This window comes from Eutrigla gurnardus, assembly GCF_963514095.1.
Source record: "Eutrigla gurnardus genome assembly, chromosome: 1".
In the NCBI taxonomy this organism is placed as follows: Eukaryota; Metazoa; Chordata; class Actinopteri; order Perciformes; family Triglidae; genus Eutrigla; species Eutrigla gurnardus.
The window spans coordinates 28,225,272-28,244,237 of NC_139915.1; the positions used below are offsets into that span (position 1 = coordinate 28,225,272).

The 18,966-nt window shown below is 43.1% G+C and overlaps 1 protein-coding gene across 4 annotated transcripts in view; it reads left to right on the forward strand.

Moving 5' to 3' along the window:
* znf609b (zinc finger protein 609b) overlaps window positions 1–18,966 on the forward strand; it is a 71,244-nt gene that overhangs the window by 33,871 nt on the left and 18,407 nt on the right. For all 4 annotated transcript variants that reach the window (XM_084008216.1, XM_084008215.1, XM_084008218.1 and 1 more), the window contains exon 3: window positions 15,403–15,628. In XM_084008216.1, coding sequence (XP_083864342.1) covers window positions 15,403–15,628 — 226 coding nt within the window. The remainder of the gene's footprint in view (window positions 1–15,402; window positions 15,629–18,966) is intronic.

The window sequence follows — 18,966 nt, forward strand, 5'->3', positions numbered from 1 at the left end:
TTATTTTTTATTTTTTATTTACTGCCCTTACGGGTAAGGTTGTAATGTGGGTAGTACTGCTGGAAATTATTAAGAATAGAAAAAACAGGTAAGAATCCACATGCATAATACTCTTTATCAGAATCCCCACTGGCGTACACCTCGACAATTATGTTTCCTCTCATTCATACCGGAAGTTTGTTGTTTGGATTTGAGAAAACCAGAACAAACACAGGGAGAACATGCAAATACCCTGGATGGTTTGAGGTGTGTCACTAGCTCTTCAAACCATTTTTTTGTATGAATTAGATCAACCGCACAGCAGTTATTTAAAATATACAGTTTCCTTTCTTCTCAAAGAGTGGTAACACCAGGAACAAATGGCATCAGTTGGGTTTTCATTGAAACAAAATTATGTCGGTTAACTGCATGCCAAATTAGTCAGAGCACGGGGCCAAATTGCCTCCTAAGTTTCCATACGAACGGTTGCTGACAAACAATGTGGCATTTAAAAGACTATTTTATTTAAGTGAGGTATGGTGCAGTGAACGCTCCTCCTACGTGACATCAGACCAGTGGGGGTAAAATACCAACGCCGATCTAATAACCGAACATTCCCCGGTCCAGCGAAGCTAAAAACACAGAATCCGTCAGCACGGTGGCGTGCCGTTCGCTGCCAAGCCCAACCTTTTGCTGACAGCATTATCTTCACTCCGCCTGTTTCGAAGCCTAAGGGTATTAATGATTGTGTGAAATTTTAGCAGCAGTGCACAGCGAACACATTCTGCTGTTCACGGCTGAGTGGGAAGGTAAAGTGACTGTTGTGTGATAGCTTTTATTAACCTTTGTGCAGTGTTGGCATCTGACAAGCCCTCAAACTGTTGGATTGATAATACAGTACACGATTACTTCATCATTTCTGCTGTTTTCGTGCCAACGTATACTCTCCGTACCTGCGTTGTGAAGTTCCATGTGATGTGCTCTGCAACACATCTGTGTATGCATGCGTAGTATAAAGGGTGTTCAGCAGACACCAACCGGCTTTTGGACCGTGTCGACACCTTTTGGGTTTCTTTGTTGCAACTGTGAAATCATTTTGAAATGCGAGTACAGGGGTAACTGTGTTTGTCAGTACTTCACTGGTGCACAGATGGGCGGAGGGATTCATGGCTTGGCTTTTTAAGAATTGTTTTCTCTCCGACTTTATATGCAGGGCAAGCTTCCTGAATTAGTGATGCATGCAGTTGATTTTTCGCTGAGATTACTTTTCACTCCCTCCACCCAAATAATGGACAATTACCCATATGCACAGTTTATTTCTGTGATGGTTAAATAGTCCTGCGTGCATTTTCTTTCCCTGGACCTTTTTCTATTTCCAAATATCCCAAAAGGACTTTAGGGTGTTTGTGTAGGAGCGGAGGAGACGGGGAGGATGTGCGAGTGGATCAATAAAGGTGAAGTTAATATGGAAATGAGCTCCTCTTTGTAGTGGAGGCTGGGGAGTTGTTTAGTCCTTGGCGATGAGCTGAGCTCGCACATTCAATTATGATTCGTAAGTGGGGCCTCGCTGTCCATCTGGAAAACTAAATTATATTTAATCATATCCATTAGGTTTATGTATCCCTTGAAGAGTGAGACATTTTGCTGTTAAATCCATTGACTTGAGTCATATGTCACAATTATTAGGGTATTTTTATTGTTAATAATATAGCCGAGGCTATTACTCTCGAGGACCAAGCAATTTGGCTATTGCTGAATAATGTGACATTTAATGTAGCTTTAAAAAGTGGTGCTTTGTTTCTGTGCTGCGTGACCTTCAGACTATACTTCCCCTCTATTAAGATGTAGGCTTTTGTCCTGATCTAGTTAAGATTAATGTCAAAGCTGTTACCTCCATGTATCCACTTTATTTTTGCAGACCGTGTTATTACACTGGTACATTGTATTAAATGGGAAGGTGTTTGATTGTTCTTGGTGACACAGAGTAGGGTTTATTGCCATACAATGAAATTGCCTTGCTGGATACAATACACATATTAAGACTGTTAAATGCAGGCAAAGTACTGCAAACATAAATATTGAATAGAAAACATACAATAACAAATATTAAAGAGATGCAATATAAAAGTATTATAGCAAATATCTACAGTATAACTGTATTTTGGAATGACAGAGCTATACAATTTTCTGCAGAATGTGAAAAATATTGATCCATGGATGTTCAAGAGTTCACAGTGTGGCAAGAACTCATGGAAGAAATAGTACAAATTCAAACCTGAATACATCATGACTTGTCAACTAAGGCTTTCTGAGATGATCTAATATATACTGCTACAGTTATTAATTATTTATTCTTCTCTCATCTCAAATGTAGGATTTGATATGAATTATTAAGCTCTTAAGAGATTAAGTGTTGGGAGTAAGATGTACTTGGAAAAACCTTTAAAATTGAAGCCAAATATAGTATGAAAAATTCTGAGGCTAACAAAGAGAGTAGAAAAATGTGTATTTATTGATATCTTGAAACTTATATAGATATTTGTAAATTGCACGAGTCACGCCACCTTTTTAAAAGGCGTTTATCTTGAACCAACAGTAAATAACTCTGACTCCCCGGCTCTTAAGACTGTCAGTCTGACAGTAAGTCCCCGGGATAAATAAAGATGGAGGTATCATCTGTGTTTGTGGATAGCAGCAGGGAGGGGGAGGAAGGGGGGGAGACTACAATGACTGCACCGACTGTTTATTTTTATCAGGTCATTAGCAGATTAGGCACTCAAACTAACAAGGTCATCAAACTCGGGGCTGAGAGCAGCAGACCTCTGCTAAGCGGCTGACGGAGGCAGAGAACAGGAGATTTGTTGCGTTTTATAGTGGGCTTCGCTTTACTCCCTCACCGTCACCTCAGCCTGACTTATTAGTGCTTTTAATGATGTGAAGGGCTAAAGGTATAATTTCTCCAGATTCCCTCCAAGCGGCTGCAGTGTGATGGCTTAACGCGTCGTGCTGCCACGTTGCCACGCGTCCTTTGATTAAGCTAGTGTCTTAGGAACATTTCAATCTGCTTTCGTTGTTACGCCACAGTGCATCTACTGAGTACTTTCAAACCGCTTTTAGATTGATTTGATACTTGTTAAAGTAGATTTACTTCCAGGTCCGCCTGTTTTGGCTCCCTGGATTATCCTCAGGTCGACTCCCACCTATAATTGTTACGGGTCACATATTCGTACCGGAAATGTTTTGGTACAGGACGTTCGCTGTGGGACATCCTTTCGGTACGCCATGTGACCCAAACACAATCTGAAGCGGGACTTTTACTTTGAGTTTTGGCAGCACACTGGTTCCTAATTGGTTTAGCCCGGTTAATTAAGCTCATTGGACCACAAAACTGTGTGCAGACACTGTTGAACTGAAGTCGAGTTCATCTGTGGACACAGATATTTCACTTCAGATATTTAAATTATGATGGCATCAACCGACTGTGTCGATTAGTGGAGCGAAAACAAAGAAATGAGTCTGGGTGTTTTTGGGTGTTTTCCCTGGGGAAATGTATTTACATTTGAATTACATACATTGCTACGATTTAAAAAATGTTTTATAGGCATGCCAGTTGTTCAGTGTCTTAACTATTCTGCATTTTCTTTGTTTTCCCTATTGTACTGAAAACGTACCAAACACAGCTAGATGTACCGAACCGTGAGTTTTGTGTAACCTAACCTGCTGTGGGACTAATAGATGGTTATCTTGCCCTTTTCTGCCGACCTGCCTCTAGAACTATATTCTCTCTCTCGCCGGCGTAGAAAAGTCACGAGATCGGGAGCTGCAGCGTTTGTCGCCCCGAGGTGTATTAAGGTGTAAAAGTCTATAGGGCTTTCAGGACGCAGTGCTGGAACTACTGGCACTCAGTAATAGTACACATCACCATCCATTAAGATAGACACGGTTCAATAGGAACTCCGTGAGACAGCCAGTGGTGGAGGTCGATCAGAGTAGCAAAGCCCCAGTTAAAGCAGCAGCATGAGGGATGGCGGCGGTGAGAGTCTCCAGAACAGAGCTCGGTGCACTCCTCCACATGTATGGACACATATTTCTACTCCCACAGCCGTGGCCTTCACCTCTGCACCTTTATCACCTGCTTATCCAACCGAACAGCTCAAACTGCTGCCGGGTTTTTGGGGGTTTTTTTTAACCTAAGTTGACAAGTTGAATGGATTTTGGAGGCTAATCAAGGCATTCCTCCTCATTGCAATACACTAAGTGTTTAATGATTTACGGTTGGCCATATTCAACTTGATATATCGTCCCATATTTTCACGTTGCCCAAGTTCCCACAGCCTGGCAGCCACATGGAAAGTGACACGTCTATGTTGTGCTAAGTATAATATTCATTGTGTACTGTTTCTTTGTGTCGGCCCAAGTAAACCAGAACAATAGAAAAGAATTTGGCACAATTCCGATTGAAGTGTCTTCATTGATGTGTGGCTCTTGGATTGCCTTTCTAATGTTTGGAGAAGGCACCACCCACAGAAAGAGCGTCACCACAAGGGAAACAGACGAACATCTATTAATAGTTTGAGGTTAGGGGCTCTGGGGAAATCTCACAGCCTGAATAACAACTTGTTTTCCTTGAATAATATGTGGGACTTAGTGAGATGTCTTTTGTCTCTTAGCTGATAAGGTTTCTAGGTTTCATAGTCTGTCTGGGAGCGTTTATTTCCGCTCGGCTGCTTTAGGCTCTTGAATACAGGAAGGAAGGTTGTTACCTTTTTTAAAAGTGGAGTTTCGGTCGTGGCTGTCAACATTATGATGAACTGCACGCGTGATGTTATACCTCACAGGGAGCTCGATTTCCTTCCAGTCTGGCCTCAAAGCCTCGGACTTGTAAAGCGTCAAAGAATGAGTCGCTGGTATTTGGGTGGGAATCTAGGTGGCTGAGCCGTTGACGGCGGCCTCTGAGCTTGTTGTCAGGTCTCCTCTCTGAGAGATAAGGGTTATGGACGGGGCCGGCCACAGAGAAATCCTCATAGGCTCAGCTTTGTTTATCTGGATTTCTTGCCTCCGGGCACAGCCTCTCTCCCCCTCTCTCTCTCCCCCTCTCTCTCTCCCTCTCCCTCCCAGTCGGACGCAAGTGGGTGACCTTGACAAGAATGTGGTTTATTGTTGTAATAGATACTGTTGTTGTCAACTGACCTATGGTCGGAGTGAGAGAATGAGAAATGGGAGAAAGGGGAGAGAATCACCAATGGAGCCCCACAGAATCAGCATCCAGATCGGATTAAGTTCTCTACCCACTAACCACAGGTTAATCCATTCGTGGATCAACAGAAAATCAATCGGCAACTGTTATATATATATATATTTTTTTTAAGATAAAATGACCCCAAGAAAAATCTTTCATTTAATTAAATGTACGTTTTTGATGCTTTTCTTTGTGATGCATAAAAGACAAATGAAGATGCCTCCTCGCTGTGGGAAATTACAACAGGCTTTATATTATTTTCTGATATTTTACAGATGATAATTATGTTAATCGGCAGATCAAGGAAATAATCATCAACTGCAGCCTTGCCAGTATCCAGTGTTGCGCCACGATTAAGTGGAGTTGCGTGATCATGTGCATGTGTACATTGTGTTGCTGAACCTCCCGCCACCAACCACTAACTGCCAAACCACAGGCCATGTTGTGCACCAACCGGCCAGCAAGAATACTCTTGTTCCTGTTAATAAAGTACAGATACAGTACATGCAGACACTTCCTCTGTGGGACTTTCAGCATGTTTTATCAGCAGTAAACATAAAGGGATGTTCAGAGATCTTTTAGTCCTCATGAGCCCCAGTTCATTTTGAGCCCAACCCCCACCCTGTCATCTAACAGACAATACAAGGCGTAGGCTGAAGGCAGCAGCCAACATGGGAGAAAACAGTAGCAAAGCGTCTGCTGACTGTAACCAACCTGGCAACCATGCTAGCATGACAGATTCTCTGAGATAAGCAGGTGAAAATGATATCGGTAAGAAATGTAGGTCATCTTTCCAATTCTAATCCGTTTTGAGAATGGCCATTCATAATGAAGAGAGGGAAGGTTTAGTCTAGCACTGAGATGTTTACATACTTGACGTTATCTGGGCACCTGCGTCATTAAATTAGAAAAGGGTTTAACACTTTTGTTACTTAATTTATGACAATAACAATATAACAGTCATAGTTTATTTTAAAAAGTAATTTGGAAAGGAGAAATATCTCAGCAGCTCTTGGATGGATTGCCATTAAATGTTGTCCTATTATTCATGGTCCCCAGAGATTCCCCCGTCCTTTTATTCAGTGCCGCCATGGCATTGATATCTGTACTTTTGGGTAAAATGTTTCGACAGCTATTGAATGAAATTCATGTCCAACTTAGGATGAATAATAATTACTTTTCCAGGTCTTTATTATCTATCACTATTATTATTTATTTGTCTCTGTACTTTGGTATAAAACAATGCTGTACTAACATCTGCTAATGTTTGCACCTTAGGTTTTAATATAGAACATTTAACGTTGTCTCCCAAACTCTACGGGTGAAGACGATCACTATTACACAACGCTTAGCCTCGACTAGCTCCAAAAACCAGCCTGAAAAAAGAAGAAAATGTGAACCTAGTGTCAGCTGAGCAGAACGTCTGAGCTGCCTGATGCTAAGCTACGATTGGACGGTCTGTGGCAGGATGTAGGGACGGGTCAGTGATGAGGATGTTATGTGTATATATCAGCATTAGCGAACGCTGTGAATCCATACAGCCTCAACGTCTGTTGCTGTTTGGATACATGAAAGGGGAATTTTCAAGCTAAAACAGGGTGTTAAGTTGCTTTTTAATACCAAGTAATTTTTATAACCGTGAAAATGCATTTAAAGCTTTTTTTTTAACAACTGGGTTTATTTTAATTACTGAAATCTGGGGACGCAGCAACCTTGCCAACAACACTTCAGCCACTATGAGAAAGTTGTAAACAAAAAAAACCCTAATTCCACCAAATATTGGTTCAGTTCCCTTTTTTTGCAGTTTCATAGCCGTGGTAGTAAAAGGAAGGGGAGTTTTTCCTCTCTGTGACTTTTCTTTACCAGGCAAATTAGGCCATGGCTTTACAAGTGAGCAAATTGGTAAGCTCCACTTATTTTGGCTCGGTCCTCTCCCCCTTGTGCCTTCTGTCTTTTTATATCACTTTTACTTCCCATCATGTTGCCGGTATCTGCAGGAACAGTCTCCTGACTAATGCATGTTGTCCTTCCATCACGGAGCGTCTCCACAGGTTAAAGCCTCTCACGCTGCGCCGAAGAGGTTTCTCTTTGACGAAGCTTTGTGTACTTTTTTTTGGTGCCTTCTGTATAATCCAGGGCCGTTGGTTAAACGGTAGTTCTGATGAATGTGTCGCACTAAAGAGATATTAAATTTGATTACTCCTGAAATTTACAGCAAACAGTGGAAGCGCTGCTTGTCTTTCCAGCCGTTAAGCCGGTGATTCACTGCTGTTGCTTAAGGCTGGCGAGATGAAAGTTTACTCTGTTGCTCTTACAGGCGTTTTTCATGTTTATGTCTCGACTTTCGCTGCTTCCTTTCCGAATGGTTTTGCGTTATGTCATAAAAAAAATGAGCTGTAACGTTAAGTGCCAAAATGTGTCAGAATTTCCTGGAGGCATTTGGAAAATTACACTTTGTGAGGTTTTTTTTCCTCAGGCTTTTAAGTCATAATGCAAATATGTTTTGCATTTATTCAACCTTCATTGTAGCTCTGTTACGTGAGTAATGCGTGATTCACACGCCTGTGATGTCGTGGCAAATGGCGTCGTTGTCAGACAGCAACTGTTTACAGCGAGATCCCGGCTCGCTCATTATGGCTCCGAGAGTAGATTGTAGGTCACGGATGACCGACTTCATCACGGCTTAGTTTCCTCTCTGTATTATTTATGTGTGGTTGTGCTTTTTCCTGAAAGCACAATTAGCAGCTTCGACTGAGAGGAGTTGCCTAGAAACTGAGTGCCTTTTTACCAGCTGGTGGTCTACAATAGATGTCAGGTTTTTCTGTTTTCCCTTTCAGTTTCTGTGATTACTCTGAGCTTCAAAGAGAAACGAGTGTGGTTTTAGTGTAGGAAATAGGCCAGTGTGCAGTGTTTGAAAAGATTCGGGTAGGATTTCACAACTTTAATCCGCCCTACTTTATGTCTCTCTTTCTTTTTTTCTTTTTCTGTCTACTGGCCGATTTTAGTAGTCAAAGTAAATGAGGCTCATACATTTGTTTTCAATCGTAGCTTAATGCTAATAACCGCGTGACTTCAGTAATACGGCTCATTTGAAAAGCCGATTGTGTGCTGATCAGACTCTACGTTGTCGTTTTTGAGCGCTGCTTGTATCTTTAGCTTCTGTACTGGGAGCGTTACCCCAGTGAAACTGAATAGTTCAGCAGTGTACAATTACACACGGGATTTAAATCAAAGCCTTCACGTTTGATTGGACCGTTAAAAGTGGACGGGCTTAGAATGTAGCGTGATACGTATCTACCGAGGACTGTGGCTCCACTTTACTTTCTCGTCGCTAAAAGTTGCAGCTTTTTGTAAGAAATTGGTTGGAACTCGCTTATGTTAGCACACTTCATATTAGATTTTGATATAAAAATACAAAAAAATATCAATATGTTTTACTATATTCTTAAATAGGTGCACTAAATGACTGGGAATGTGATCTAAAAGGGTTCAAATTCATGTCATAATATAGTACAGAATGTGTTTCTATGACAGTCGTATGAAGGAGTTCGGGTGCCTCCTCTTAACTGGGTGTCATGTGGTGTTGAAAGAGGCACCGATCTGAGCCAGCAAGAAGTGTAATCTCCACCGGCCTTTGACCTCGGTAACTCACCAAAGATGTTCACAGGGTTTGGCCCCCCGGTGTCAAAAAGAATTACGTAATTGGAGGCGGGAACACTGAACTCGGCCAACTAATAGCACTTCAGTAAGGCCTCGTTTCTACTTGGTAATGGCCCCTTGTGTCAGGAAGAATTACACTTTCTCTTTTCAAGACAGATGTTTTTCTCCCTTTTGATGTTGGAAATGATGTTGAATTCCACAGGCTGGAAAGTCGGTACTGTTCAACGGTTCAACAATCAACAGGGGCCAATTTAGATCAATTATAGTCTCCTCGGTGGTTGGGGAAACTCTAAATATGTCAGGTTGTTATTATTATTGATTAGAGTTGAATTCAGGTTCTCTGGCCTTTTTCCAGACTTTTTTCTTCTTTATTCACAATAGCGTAATAATTAATCAGCCAGATGAATTGGCAGCCCTTTACTTTGAGTCCTCTTTTGAGCATTTATAAGCAGATATACATTGTTATTAATGTGTTTGTCAACAACTTTAACTCCTTTACACATAAAGCATGACTCTCAGATGAAGCCAGAGACTAAAAAATGATGAATCCACATTTGCGGTTAATCTAAATGACCCGGTGTGTGTGTTATCTGACCTGACCTCAGGACCCTAACTTGCAACTCGGGTTAAACGCAGGTCTTGACTTTGGTATGAAAGCGTACACAGACTTCTATCAGGCACGGGTATCCCTTTTAATGCTGTAGCCATTTAAACTGCGTTTCGGTCGGGGAGAGACAGCACGAGCAGGCACACAAGCTCAGCATGTGAGAAGGAGAAACTGCTTATGGTGCTTATTTTTGTAGCTACTAATGCAGAAAAAGCAGCAGAAAGGAATGTGATTTTATGGTTTAGCAGTAATGTGTATTGAACTACTGTTGTAGACATAATTCTCTGTGACTTGTAACAGAAGTCTTGTATAAAAGCAGAAACCGTGTCCATGAACAGGCATTTATTATGCTTTGTCAAACATGAGGTCTGTGTATGAAAGGTCTGGTGTTAAGAACGAATGCTGGAAACAATAATGTCTGCATTACAAATCCCAAGGTCAGAATATTTTTATATATTTTATTATAGATTTACTATGAGTTTATTACTGCCTAATGATTCAGGATAACAACAATCAGGCGTTTGGCTGCCTTTTGGGTTTCTCTGTTTTTCACTGCCGAGTATTTGCATGATTAACAACCTTGAGCAAAATCCACCAGACCAAATGAAAGTACAAAACGAATCATCCGCGGGATTGTTTGTGACACGAATGGTCATTTTTCCACGTCTCCATTTTGGCGAGTTTAATAGGAAGTAGAGTAAAAACTGTTGAAGCATTTCATTGGTTGTCAGAGTCAAGTTAAGGCACTTGTATTGGCGATTTTTAAGACCGCATTAGGGCTGCAAAATATGAGGAAATATGCAACATTAATTGTATTGCAAAAACTAAACAATCTCCTGCTATAATCTAATAATTGTGTGATTAAACTAATTTAAATAAATAATTTAAAATATTATTTTATTACAATTTGAATATTGAACTGAATACAAAAAGGCACTAATAAAAAAAATAATTCTACTGATAATCTCTTTTCTCTTCTTCAGCCAAAACAATCCCAGAGTGCAATGTAAGTCTTTTGCAGTGTGTTTATGATGCAAGTATGATTTAAAGGGGGAAAAATGTTTATATTGTGCAGCCCTACATTGCATTTGGTCCCTATATTCTTGTTCCACATCGCCCACGCGGGTCTAGGCAGGACAGGTGTCTTCGTATGACACTGCAGTGTAATCCTTTTGTAATCCTCGCCCAAGCTCAGTGCTCAGTTTCTTAATCCCAACTCTAATAAACAAGTTAAAGCTGAAGTTAATGTGTCCAGTAAAAAAAAAAGAAAAGTGCAGCGAGCGTCTCAGCGTTCCCCCTCTGTCAGCTCTGTGAGGTATGCTCACAGATTCACAGGATTTTTGTCTGTCAGTTAAACATTATTCCTGCCAGTGTGGCTTCCTCCAGCAGTCGGCATGGGGTTTCAGTTAAGCAACGGTTTGCGTGACACTCAGGAATTGTGTGGTTTTTGGGGAAAGGGGGGGGGGGGGATTTCAAAATGTAGTTTGTAAAGGGAAGGGAAGAAATCATGGAATTTGGCATCGGCCGAGCATTGAGCAGAGCCTTGTGTAATTCGACAAGTTGTGTAGTTCGGTCACATGTGGGTTGTTTTTTTTGTTTTTTTAAAACCCCGGACAAGACGTCAGGCATTTCACTGTGTGGGTTTACATTCTGCAGCCCAGAGAGAGAGAAAGTCCTTTTGTTCACTCATCCATTGACAGAATGTGGAAATAGAGCACCACTGTTCATGCACATTGTAAACTGGTCCCATTTCCGCTGTGGCCCTATTCAAATTCACTTGCACCATTACATATAATTCCATGGTTCTTTTATTGTGTAGTGGCATTAGACTTGACTCTCCTGTCTTTTTTTTGTTTTACTTCCTTGGTAACTTGATTTAAGTGGGGAAAAAAAATAAAGTCAAAGCTCACCCAGGAAAGGTTGTACTCTAACTGAAAAAGTAGGACAGGGCTGAGAAATTCATCAATTCATGGAAACGATTAACCTCTGGAATATAGGATGGGATTCTTCTGGGAATCACCAGCGTTCAGTATTTTTCAAAACAAATAAATGGGGAGAGTTAAAAGGCTTAGAAACCCGGTGAGTCCTTGAACTTTACATTACCTTGACACCTCGCCTGTTCTTTTTCCTTAATTCATCCAAGTGTTATTAGCCTCCTATCGTGTTAAATTGAGGTCACCACCTGGTTAACACAAACGTATTGTGTTACAAGAATGACAGACAGTGGCTCTTTTTATAGTGTTGAGGCTTGAGCTGCAGCAGCGAGTGGATAAATAGAGAAGTCGTTGGACAGAAAATGAATCTGCAACCGTTTTGATAAGTGATCGATCACTTCAGTTATCTTTTCAACAAAAATGCCCAAAATTCCATTCAGCACCGCCGACATGAGTGTTTCCTGGATTTCTCTTGTTTTGTCATTTGTAAACGGAATGTAGACCTTTTCATTGTCATTCTGTCGCCAGGGCAACCACTTTGGTTCCAAGATCACTTCCAGCTAGCTAATGAAACATTGCAACAGGAAAGGTCTGTCTCAGAGTATTGGACTCTTTGTTGGAAAACACAAGATATCGGCCATTTTTCACACATCTTTTTTACATTTTGTGATGAATCAAGAAAATGGAAATAATAGCTAGTTGCATTCTTAGTCTTGGCTACGGTCACTCGTTAATATAAAGTGTACATTTGTCCATAAAGGATAACAGTAATGGCCAACAAGACCTTGTGTTTTCTTATTTGTGGTAGAAATGTCGAGGTCCTCAGCTTAATCGTTTTCAGCCAAAGACGAGTAGGCGAACGGATGTACACTCTCTCTCAACAGTACATCAACAACCCTCGACATGAGTGCCTTTTAATGCACCTGGACCTCGGAGATTGTTGGTACGCACGGCTCGCTACCAGCTCGCCAAACCACAGAAGGAAATTGACAATGCGAATCTAATAACAGGAGCTTACTTTCCAACCTAACAATTTCAAGCAAGGGTTATTTCCAGGTCATTATTAAATCTCCTAAGTTGAGTCAATTTAGAAGGAGGCCCCGCGTGAACCTGCGTGCACCTTTCACCGGTAGCTGTCACTCTGGAGGAGGGTTCATTGTGTGGTCATGTCTGCGGCGCTCTGTGTCTCCATAAGGCCCAGGAATAGTGTGTGGTGACAGCTCGGGTGATTACCTGTCCTGTCTCATTCAGTCAGCCGGCCTGCAGCTTGGCCACATCATGCATCAGAAACTGACACACTGTGATTACGATGTCGTTAGGGCCTCACTCTCTGTCGCTCTCTGCACACATTCGTTTGCTCTTCCCGCGAGCACCGGAGAGAGAAAATGGGGCTATCCGCGCTCATTTCTGCAAACCATGAAATATGAAGCTTCCGCGAGGACGAGTCCTCAGCTAATATTAAATTTCATCAGGGACTAATGTTAGGTTTTCAAAGCACTCGGTTCATCGCGGATTCAGATTCCTCATTCGGTGATTGATCTGCCACGTCTCACATGGCATAATTCATGGCGGCATTGCTTTCAAATAATTAGTCGGTTATAAATCATGAGCAATCACTTTACCCGTCTCAAATAATCATATTAATTCATGTTGCATCAAATAGTGTTGTTCGCCGCGATGCAGATGGATTCAGAATCATATTTCCCAAAGGTACATCTTATATGGAGACACAACAATATGAAGAAGTAAGATTTAAATGCTCATTTTTCTTATCCATCTTCCTGGCACAGTGCTTGTCTTTGCAGCAAGCCTTTGCTAGACTTCCAACGTGTGACTCAGTCTTGCAAGATTGCAATCATTATGAAACCCCAAACACTGAATGAAAGCCTGACAAAAAGAAGTGTATATACTTCTAAGTCTAGTCTAACTGTAGTCGTAAAGGAGCTTCCTGGGGTGTTTTGTATGCTAGCTGCAAGGTGTGGCTAAATGCCATTAGCTCTGTAGGTATTTGATCAATAACTGGACTATTTGAATCCAGGATTCATCATCTGGGAACCATGAACATTTTGTCCTAGACCATCTGGTAAATGCTGAGATATTCCTTATTAATTTCACATTTCACCTGCTGGATCTCCACAGTCATTGGGATACATCCTCTGGAGACCATGAAGATGTTGTCCTAGACCATCTAGTAAATGCTGAGATACATCCTCTGGGGACCACAAAGTTGACACTTTGGTTCCCACTTGGATCAGAACTAAGCAGTGACTTCCGATATATGCCGTGATAAGTGGTTTTAGTTCTCCCCATTATACTCAGTTTGGGACAGTAAGTAGATTAAAACAATTATTTAAAGGGAGGACAGGCTTATAATCCAATGTGTCAATTATTATTTTGTCTTCTAAGTCTAATTGGATCCAGCGCAGCCAGCGTATTCCCGAGCACTGAGTGGTTTATACCCAATTAATAAATGTGTGGTGTTGGCTGCAGCGCGGCGTTCCCCCTGCAGTTCTGTGCTAATGATTCGCCGCGCTTTAATGTCGACTGCCTTGAATGAAGAGCACTAAGCCTGGTGTCACCGTGGCCCTTAAATCACCATTAGTCGTCCTCTCTGCGTCTCCTTTCCGCCTACACTCTTCCTCTACCTCCAGTCTCTCCTGTGTGTGTGTGCTTCCCTTCACTCTCGTCGTCTCCCTCCCTTCCCCCGTCCTTTTCATTTGCCGTTTTTTTCCACGTAGGCACCATCGTCGCTTCACTGCTGTCACAGTGTGTCAGAACAGGTGGAATCAATTACTGACCCTCGGCAACCCGCTCCCTCGCCACAACTAGCTCTTTAGTTGAGGGAATTAATGAGTGATCAGCCCGCGAGATAATTCGGTGTCACGGATCTCGCTCGGCGGTGTGCGAGGGAGGAAAGCCGGGGGAGGGAATGTTTGACCAATCCTGCATAACTAATTCTGTCCCTCCACAAAGGCACTCGAAGCAGGTCACATGTCCCTCCCTGCCTTCCCCGACTGCTGATCACCTCTTAAGACAACGACGTATTACAACACGAAGGCTGCGTTGCACCAACAGGGATTCATTTAATCTCTGATTAGTACTAATCCGAGTTTAGCAAAACTAGGTTTGACATGTGTAAATCCAGATTTAAAATCAAGCTCTGGAGCACAATTCAACTGGTTTTACGTTTAGGAAGTTTAAACCAAAATTAAAATCAACATGGAGATTTGCGTAGCGTCAGGACCTAGCAAGTAGGCTACTCTGTATTACATTTAACTAACAATCAGTTAGCCTGTTGTTAGCCTTGATGGCTCTAATTTCCTCCTTTTTGAGAAAAGCTTGTTGGACAAATTAATGGAATAACATGGACAAATAATGGAACATAAACAGAATAGCATAGTATGTTTAAAAAAAATCACAATAAGGGAAACTTCCTGTTCAGCTCCAGTTTCTTTGCTGAACCGGTTGAGAAAGATTCAGCAGCAGCAACGTTGAGTTGATTCTGTCCCTTAAACTAGTTCTTGAAAGACGTTATTTGTGCTCAATCCATCTTAAAAAAAAAAAAAAATGGTTAACCTCCCCAAGGGCAAGTTTAAAGTTACTGGGTCACATTTTAGTTTGAGTGCCACAGAATTAAATTGAATCGAGGTTTTGTGAGTAAAAGCTGAACTGCCATTTAAAGAGAGTAAATGTAATCTTTCTTAACATGATTTTAAACTCAAAATCATGAATTGTGATCGTGTTGTCCATGATCATGTTTTAAAATGAATTGTTGTCGGCGCTCTTGAACTGATTTAATTTTGCTTTCCAGTGGCAGATGAGGATCGCTTCAACGAGGATCACTATTTCGTGAACTTGTTGGGCCTCATTGTGGCATCCATTCGTCTTCCTATCTGCTCTGTGTGTTTGTACAGTGGTTCTGAAGTGTCTCATGTGTTTTCCTCTCTCCCTCTCTCTCAAACCCCCCACTTCTTTCCTCACAGATGGAATCTCCTGTCTCCACGCCAGCTCCTCCCCCCCTCCACCTCCTGGCCACAGTGGGCAACAGTGAGATTTCCTCGCCGTGTGAGCAGATAATGGTGCGCACACGCTCGGTGGCCGTGAACACAACCGACGTGGCCCTGGCCACCGAACCCGAGTGCTTGGGGCCCTGCGAGCCTGGTACAAGTGTCAACCTCGAAGGCATCGTGTGGCAGGAAACCGAAGACGGTAAGTGGAGCACTTTAACATGCTGTCTAGTGAGTCTCGGATATTAAAAAGAATATAAGCTACAAATATATGGGATTTTGTTGATGCTTTTATTTACATAGCCAGTGTGCTTGCATGAAGACATCAAAGAGGTATTGTTTTTTTCCCAGGCTTTTCATGAGGCCTCAGTCGTTTTAAAAAATAATAATCATCCTGCTGTCATTATCGTACATATTTGGCCTGCTAAAATGTAATTGGATATCCCCTACTGCCTCAGGAGCTGGTGGTGGTATTAATGCGAGCTTTAACAGCCCACATGCTGCATAGTATTGCCAACAAGAATAGTAGTTGGCAGGCAGTTCTTAGGTGGCCTTGATTTGTTTTGTTTTTTTTTGCTCGGGAGGACGCGGACGGGAGTTTGTTGCACAGAGATATCTGCTCTCAGCAACAACATGCCTCATAACACAAAGCACTTATTTTTGCAAGGCTGCCATTTGGGAATGTAGTTGGCTCCTCTCCTGCAGTGCAGTCCGAGTGAAATCTCAGACTCCCCCCTCCCTCCCCTCCCCTTTGATCGAAACCCACATTCAGCTTATTTAATTTTAAGATGTATCACTGGCACTATCGCGCTCTTCTTCTGTAGTGCATGTGAAATAATGCAAACACCTAATCTTCAAAGCAGCTCGCGAGCTCAGTGGCTCTGCGGGCATGCAGAGTACAAATCGCCCACACACCCACAGTGCTGCTTGTTGGTTCGCTTGAAGGAACTGAACAGAAAAAAGGTCCCTGCCTCATCAACATTCCCAAAGCACAGTCCCTGCTATTGAGTGGCTTTCCCCCTTCTCTCTCTCTCTCTCTCTCTCTGTCTCTGTCTCTCTCTCTCTCTCGTGCTCCCCCCCCCCCCCCTTTCTTTTTTTTGATTTTTGCTCCAGCCCGGGGCTGTGTCACATTCACCCCTGTTCTCCTCTCTATTGCAAGCCTTTTTTCTGTTACCAAGCATCCAGCCGGTCACCCCTTGACTCTGTTTCCAAGCGAACTGGGGGAGAGCGAGTGCAAGGCAGGGGGTTGCGGCAGGGGGGGAGGGGGAGATAGACAAGGCTACTTCTGTTAGTGACACAAACATGGCTCAGAGCCAAAAACCAGTACTATGTTTGTGCTCCCTCATTCTCTGCCTCCCACAGAGTGATTGACCCCCCCCCCCTCGCCCTGCCCCCCTCCCCTTTCCCCCATCTAAGTCTGTCCTTTGCCTGCACTCACACTCTCAAAGCTGCTGTTTTGGCTGAAAGAGGTAGTGGTTTGGTCTGATGGGGCTCTGTTTTCTTCGGATTCTACTCCATCAGGCTCAGTGGGGTGGAGGCTGGTGGCAGCGTTTGAGTGTTTTTAAAGTGGTATGGTGGAGAGGGGATATGGATGTTGGGGGTGGGGGCGCTATGCAGGTGTAGCGCACAGGTTGTTATGGCCATCAGAGCTGTTGAGACGAGTCGGGTTTCCAGAAGCTAACCCACTTCCCTCCCTTTGAAGTCTTTTTTCTTTTTTTTATCTGAGACAAAACCTGCATTAGGTCGACTCAGTCAGGGATATGCAAGCCCTGCAGCTATGAAGTGGCCCTCGGTTGTCTAGTAGATATATTACTGTGTTGAGCTGCACAATATGTTCCCGTGTGGCCTTTTGTTTGAAGACTTATTCATCGCTGACAAAAATCAGCAACAGTTTTCTTTTGCGTGCCGTTCCTGTATCCTTACCAGATACATAATTGTTAGTTTTTAGATTTCATAAACAGCTGTCGGTGGAGTCGCTGCTCTTATAATATCAGACAGCGTTTCTAAGGAGGCCTTTCTCACTCGCCTCCGTTGTATTTTGCACACTACATTAAACGACACAAAGATGCACATTCATTCTACATCATTTTAATGGTACGAGCTCCCCCCAAACAACCCCAATGGCTGGTTTTTAAAATGAAAGAGGCCCAGACTGCTGCTTACTTACATACTGCACTTCCATTCTGCCATCGGTCCCTGAGAGACCGATGAAAGCAGACTGCTCTCGTCGTGGTGCAACTGAGCAAATGAGAACCAAATGAGGGAAAATCAAGCAAATCCAGGCGGAGTACCAGGGAAGAGCAACAAACAGAGGCCCCAAAGACATAGCAGAGGCATCCTGATTAGCAGTGAAGTTGAGCAGTCCCCCCACTTCTCTGCATGACAAGTCTCATACAGAGCTGTTTAGGCATGCACTGTGTGTGTGTGCTCGTTTCATTTAGCATGCCAACCAACAGCTGCTTCATCACCTCTGCCTTTCGGCCTTGTGGGAGTAAATGAACAACAGGCTCCCAGTAATTGTCTGCGCCTCAACCCGGCTCGCCGACTTGCCAAAGAGAGAAACAGATGAGGAGGAAGCAGGCGACACCTAACAAAATGCGATCACAGTCGCCGCACCTTTTGGCCAGAGCTGACAAGAATCTTGTCTGATGAGGCCGAATAAATTTCACATCCCGTGTAATTTGAGCGCAGATGTGGCGGGCCCCGTTCAGCCGAGGCTGGATATAATGGCTGGACTGAATGTGAATCGCTGAATGAACAGTCCCGGCGCAGGAGAATAAATGGATAATACGAGGAGAGGGGAAAGTGAGTCCGTGTCGTTCAGTCAGTCTGGGGGCGAGCGAAGCGTAGACGGGGAGGAAGGGGGGCAGAGCCCTGGTATTTTAAGGCCCCGGCATTGACACAAATCCCCTCAGCGCAGACGAGGCGGTGGCAGCTCCCAGGGTCTCATCGGCAGAGCGATGGGCCAACCCCTCCCAGGCTTAGCATGCTGATACCTCCAAATGTCATCTCTAAAATGCTGGGGAAGTTTATTGCTCCTGAAACGCAGCCCAGAACTCCTTGGCTCCTGCTCCGGGGCAGAGGGAACACAGAGGGGGCCCCTTTGGCCTAACACTGCAGTTCCACCCAACCCCCCCCTCCCTCCCTGCCTCCCACACCCGACCCTCCAGTACACAGCAGGCTATTTCCCCCAGCAGGTCCCACAGCTTCTCAAGCTCCTTAATAGAAAAATACTACAGGCTGTTTGTGATGAATGTTTGCCTCGTGGCTTATTTATGCAACGCACATTACATCATTGTAACGTTGCGAGCTTTGGCTTGAGCAGCAGCGGTTTGGCATCTGAATAGAACAGAGGTCAGTGTAAAACGGATATTCCTGTATAAACATTTGAGAGTCCCTTTTTTTATTTATTTTTTTATAAACTGTATTTCTCCAAACCTGTCAGGGAGTTGAGAAGGAGAATATTGTATGAAAGGAGCACTTGGCTCTGTAGCTCACTTGCCAGCTATGCCTGCTTGCTCTTTTGAAGACCACCTGTCA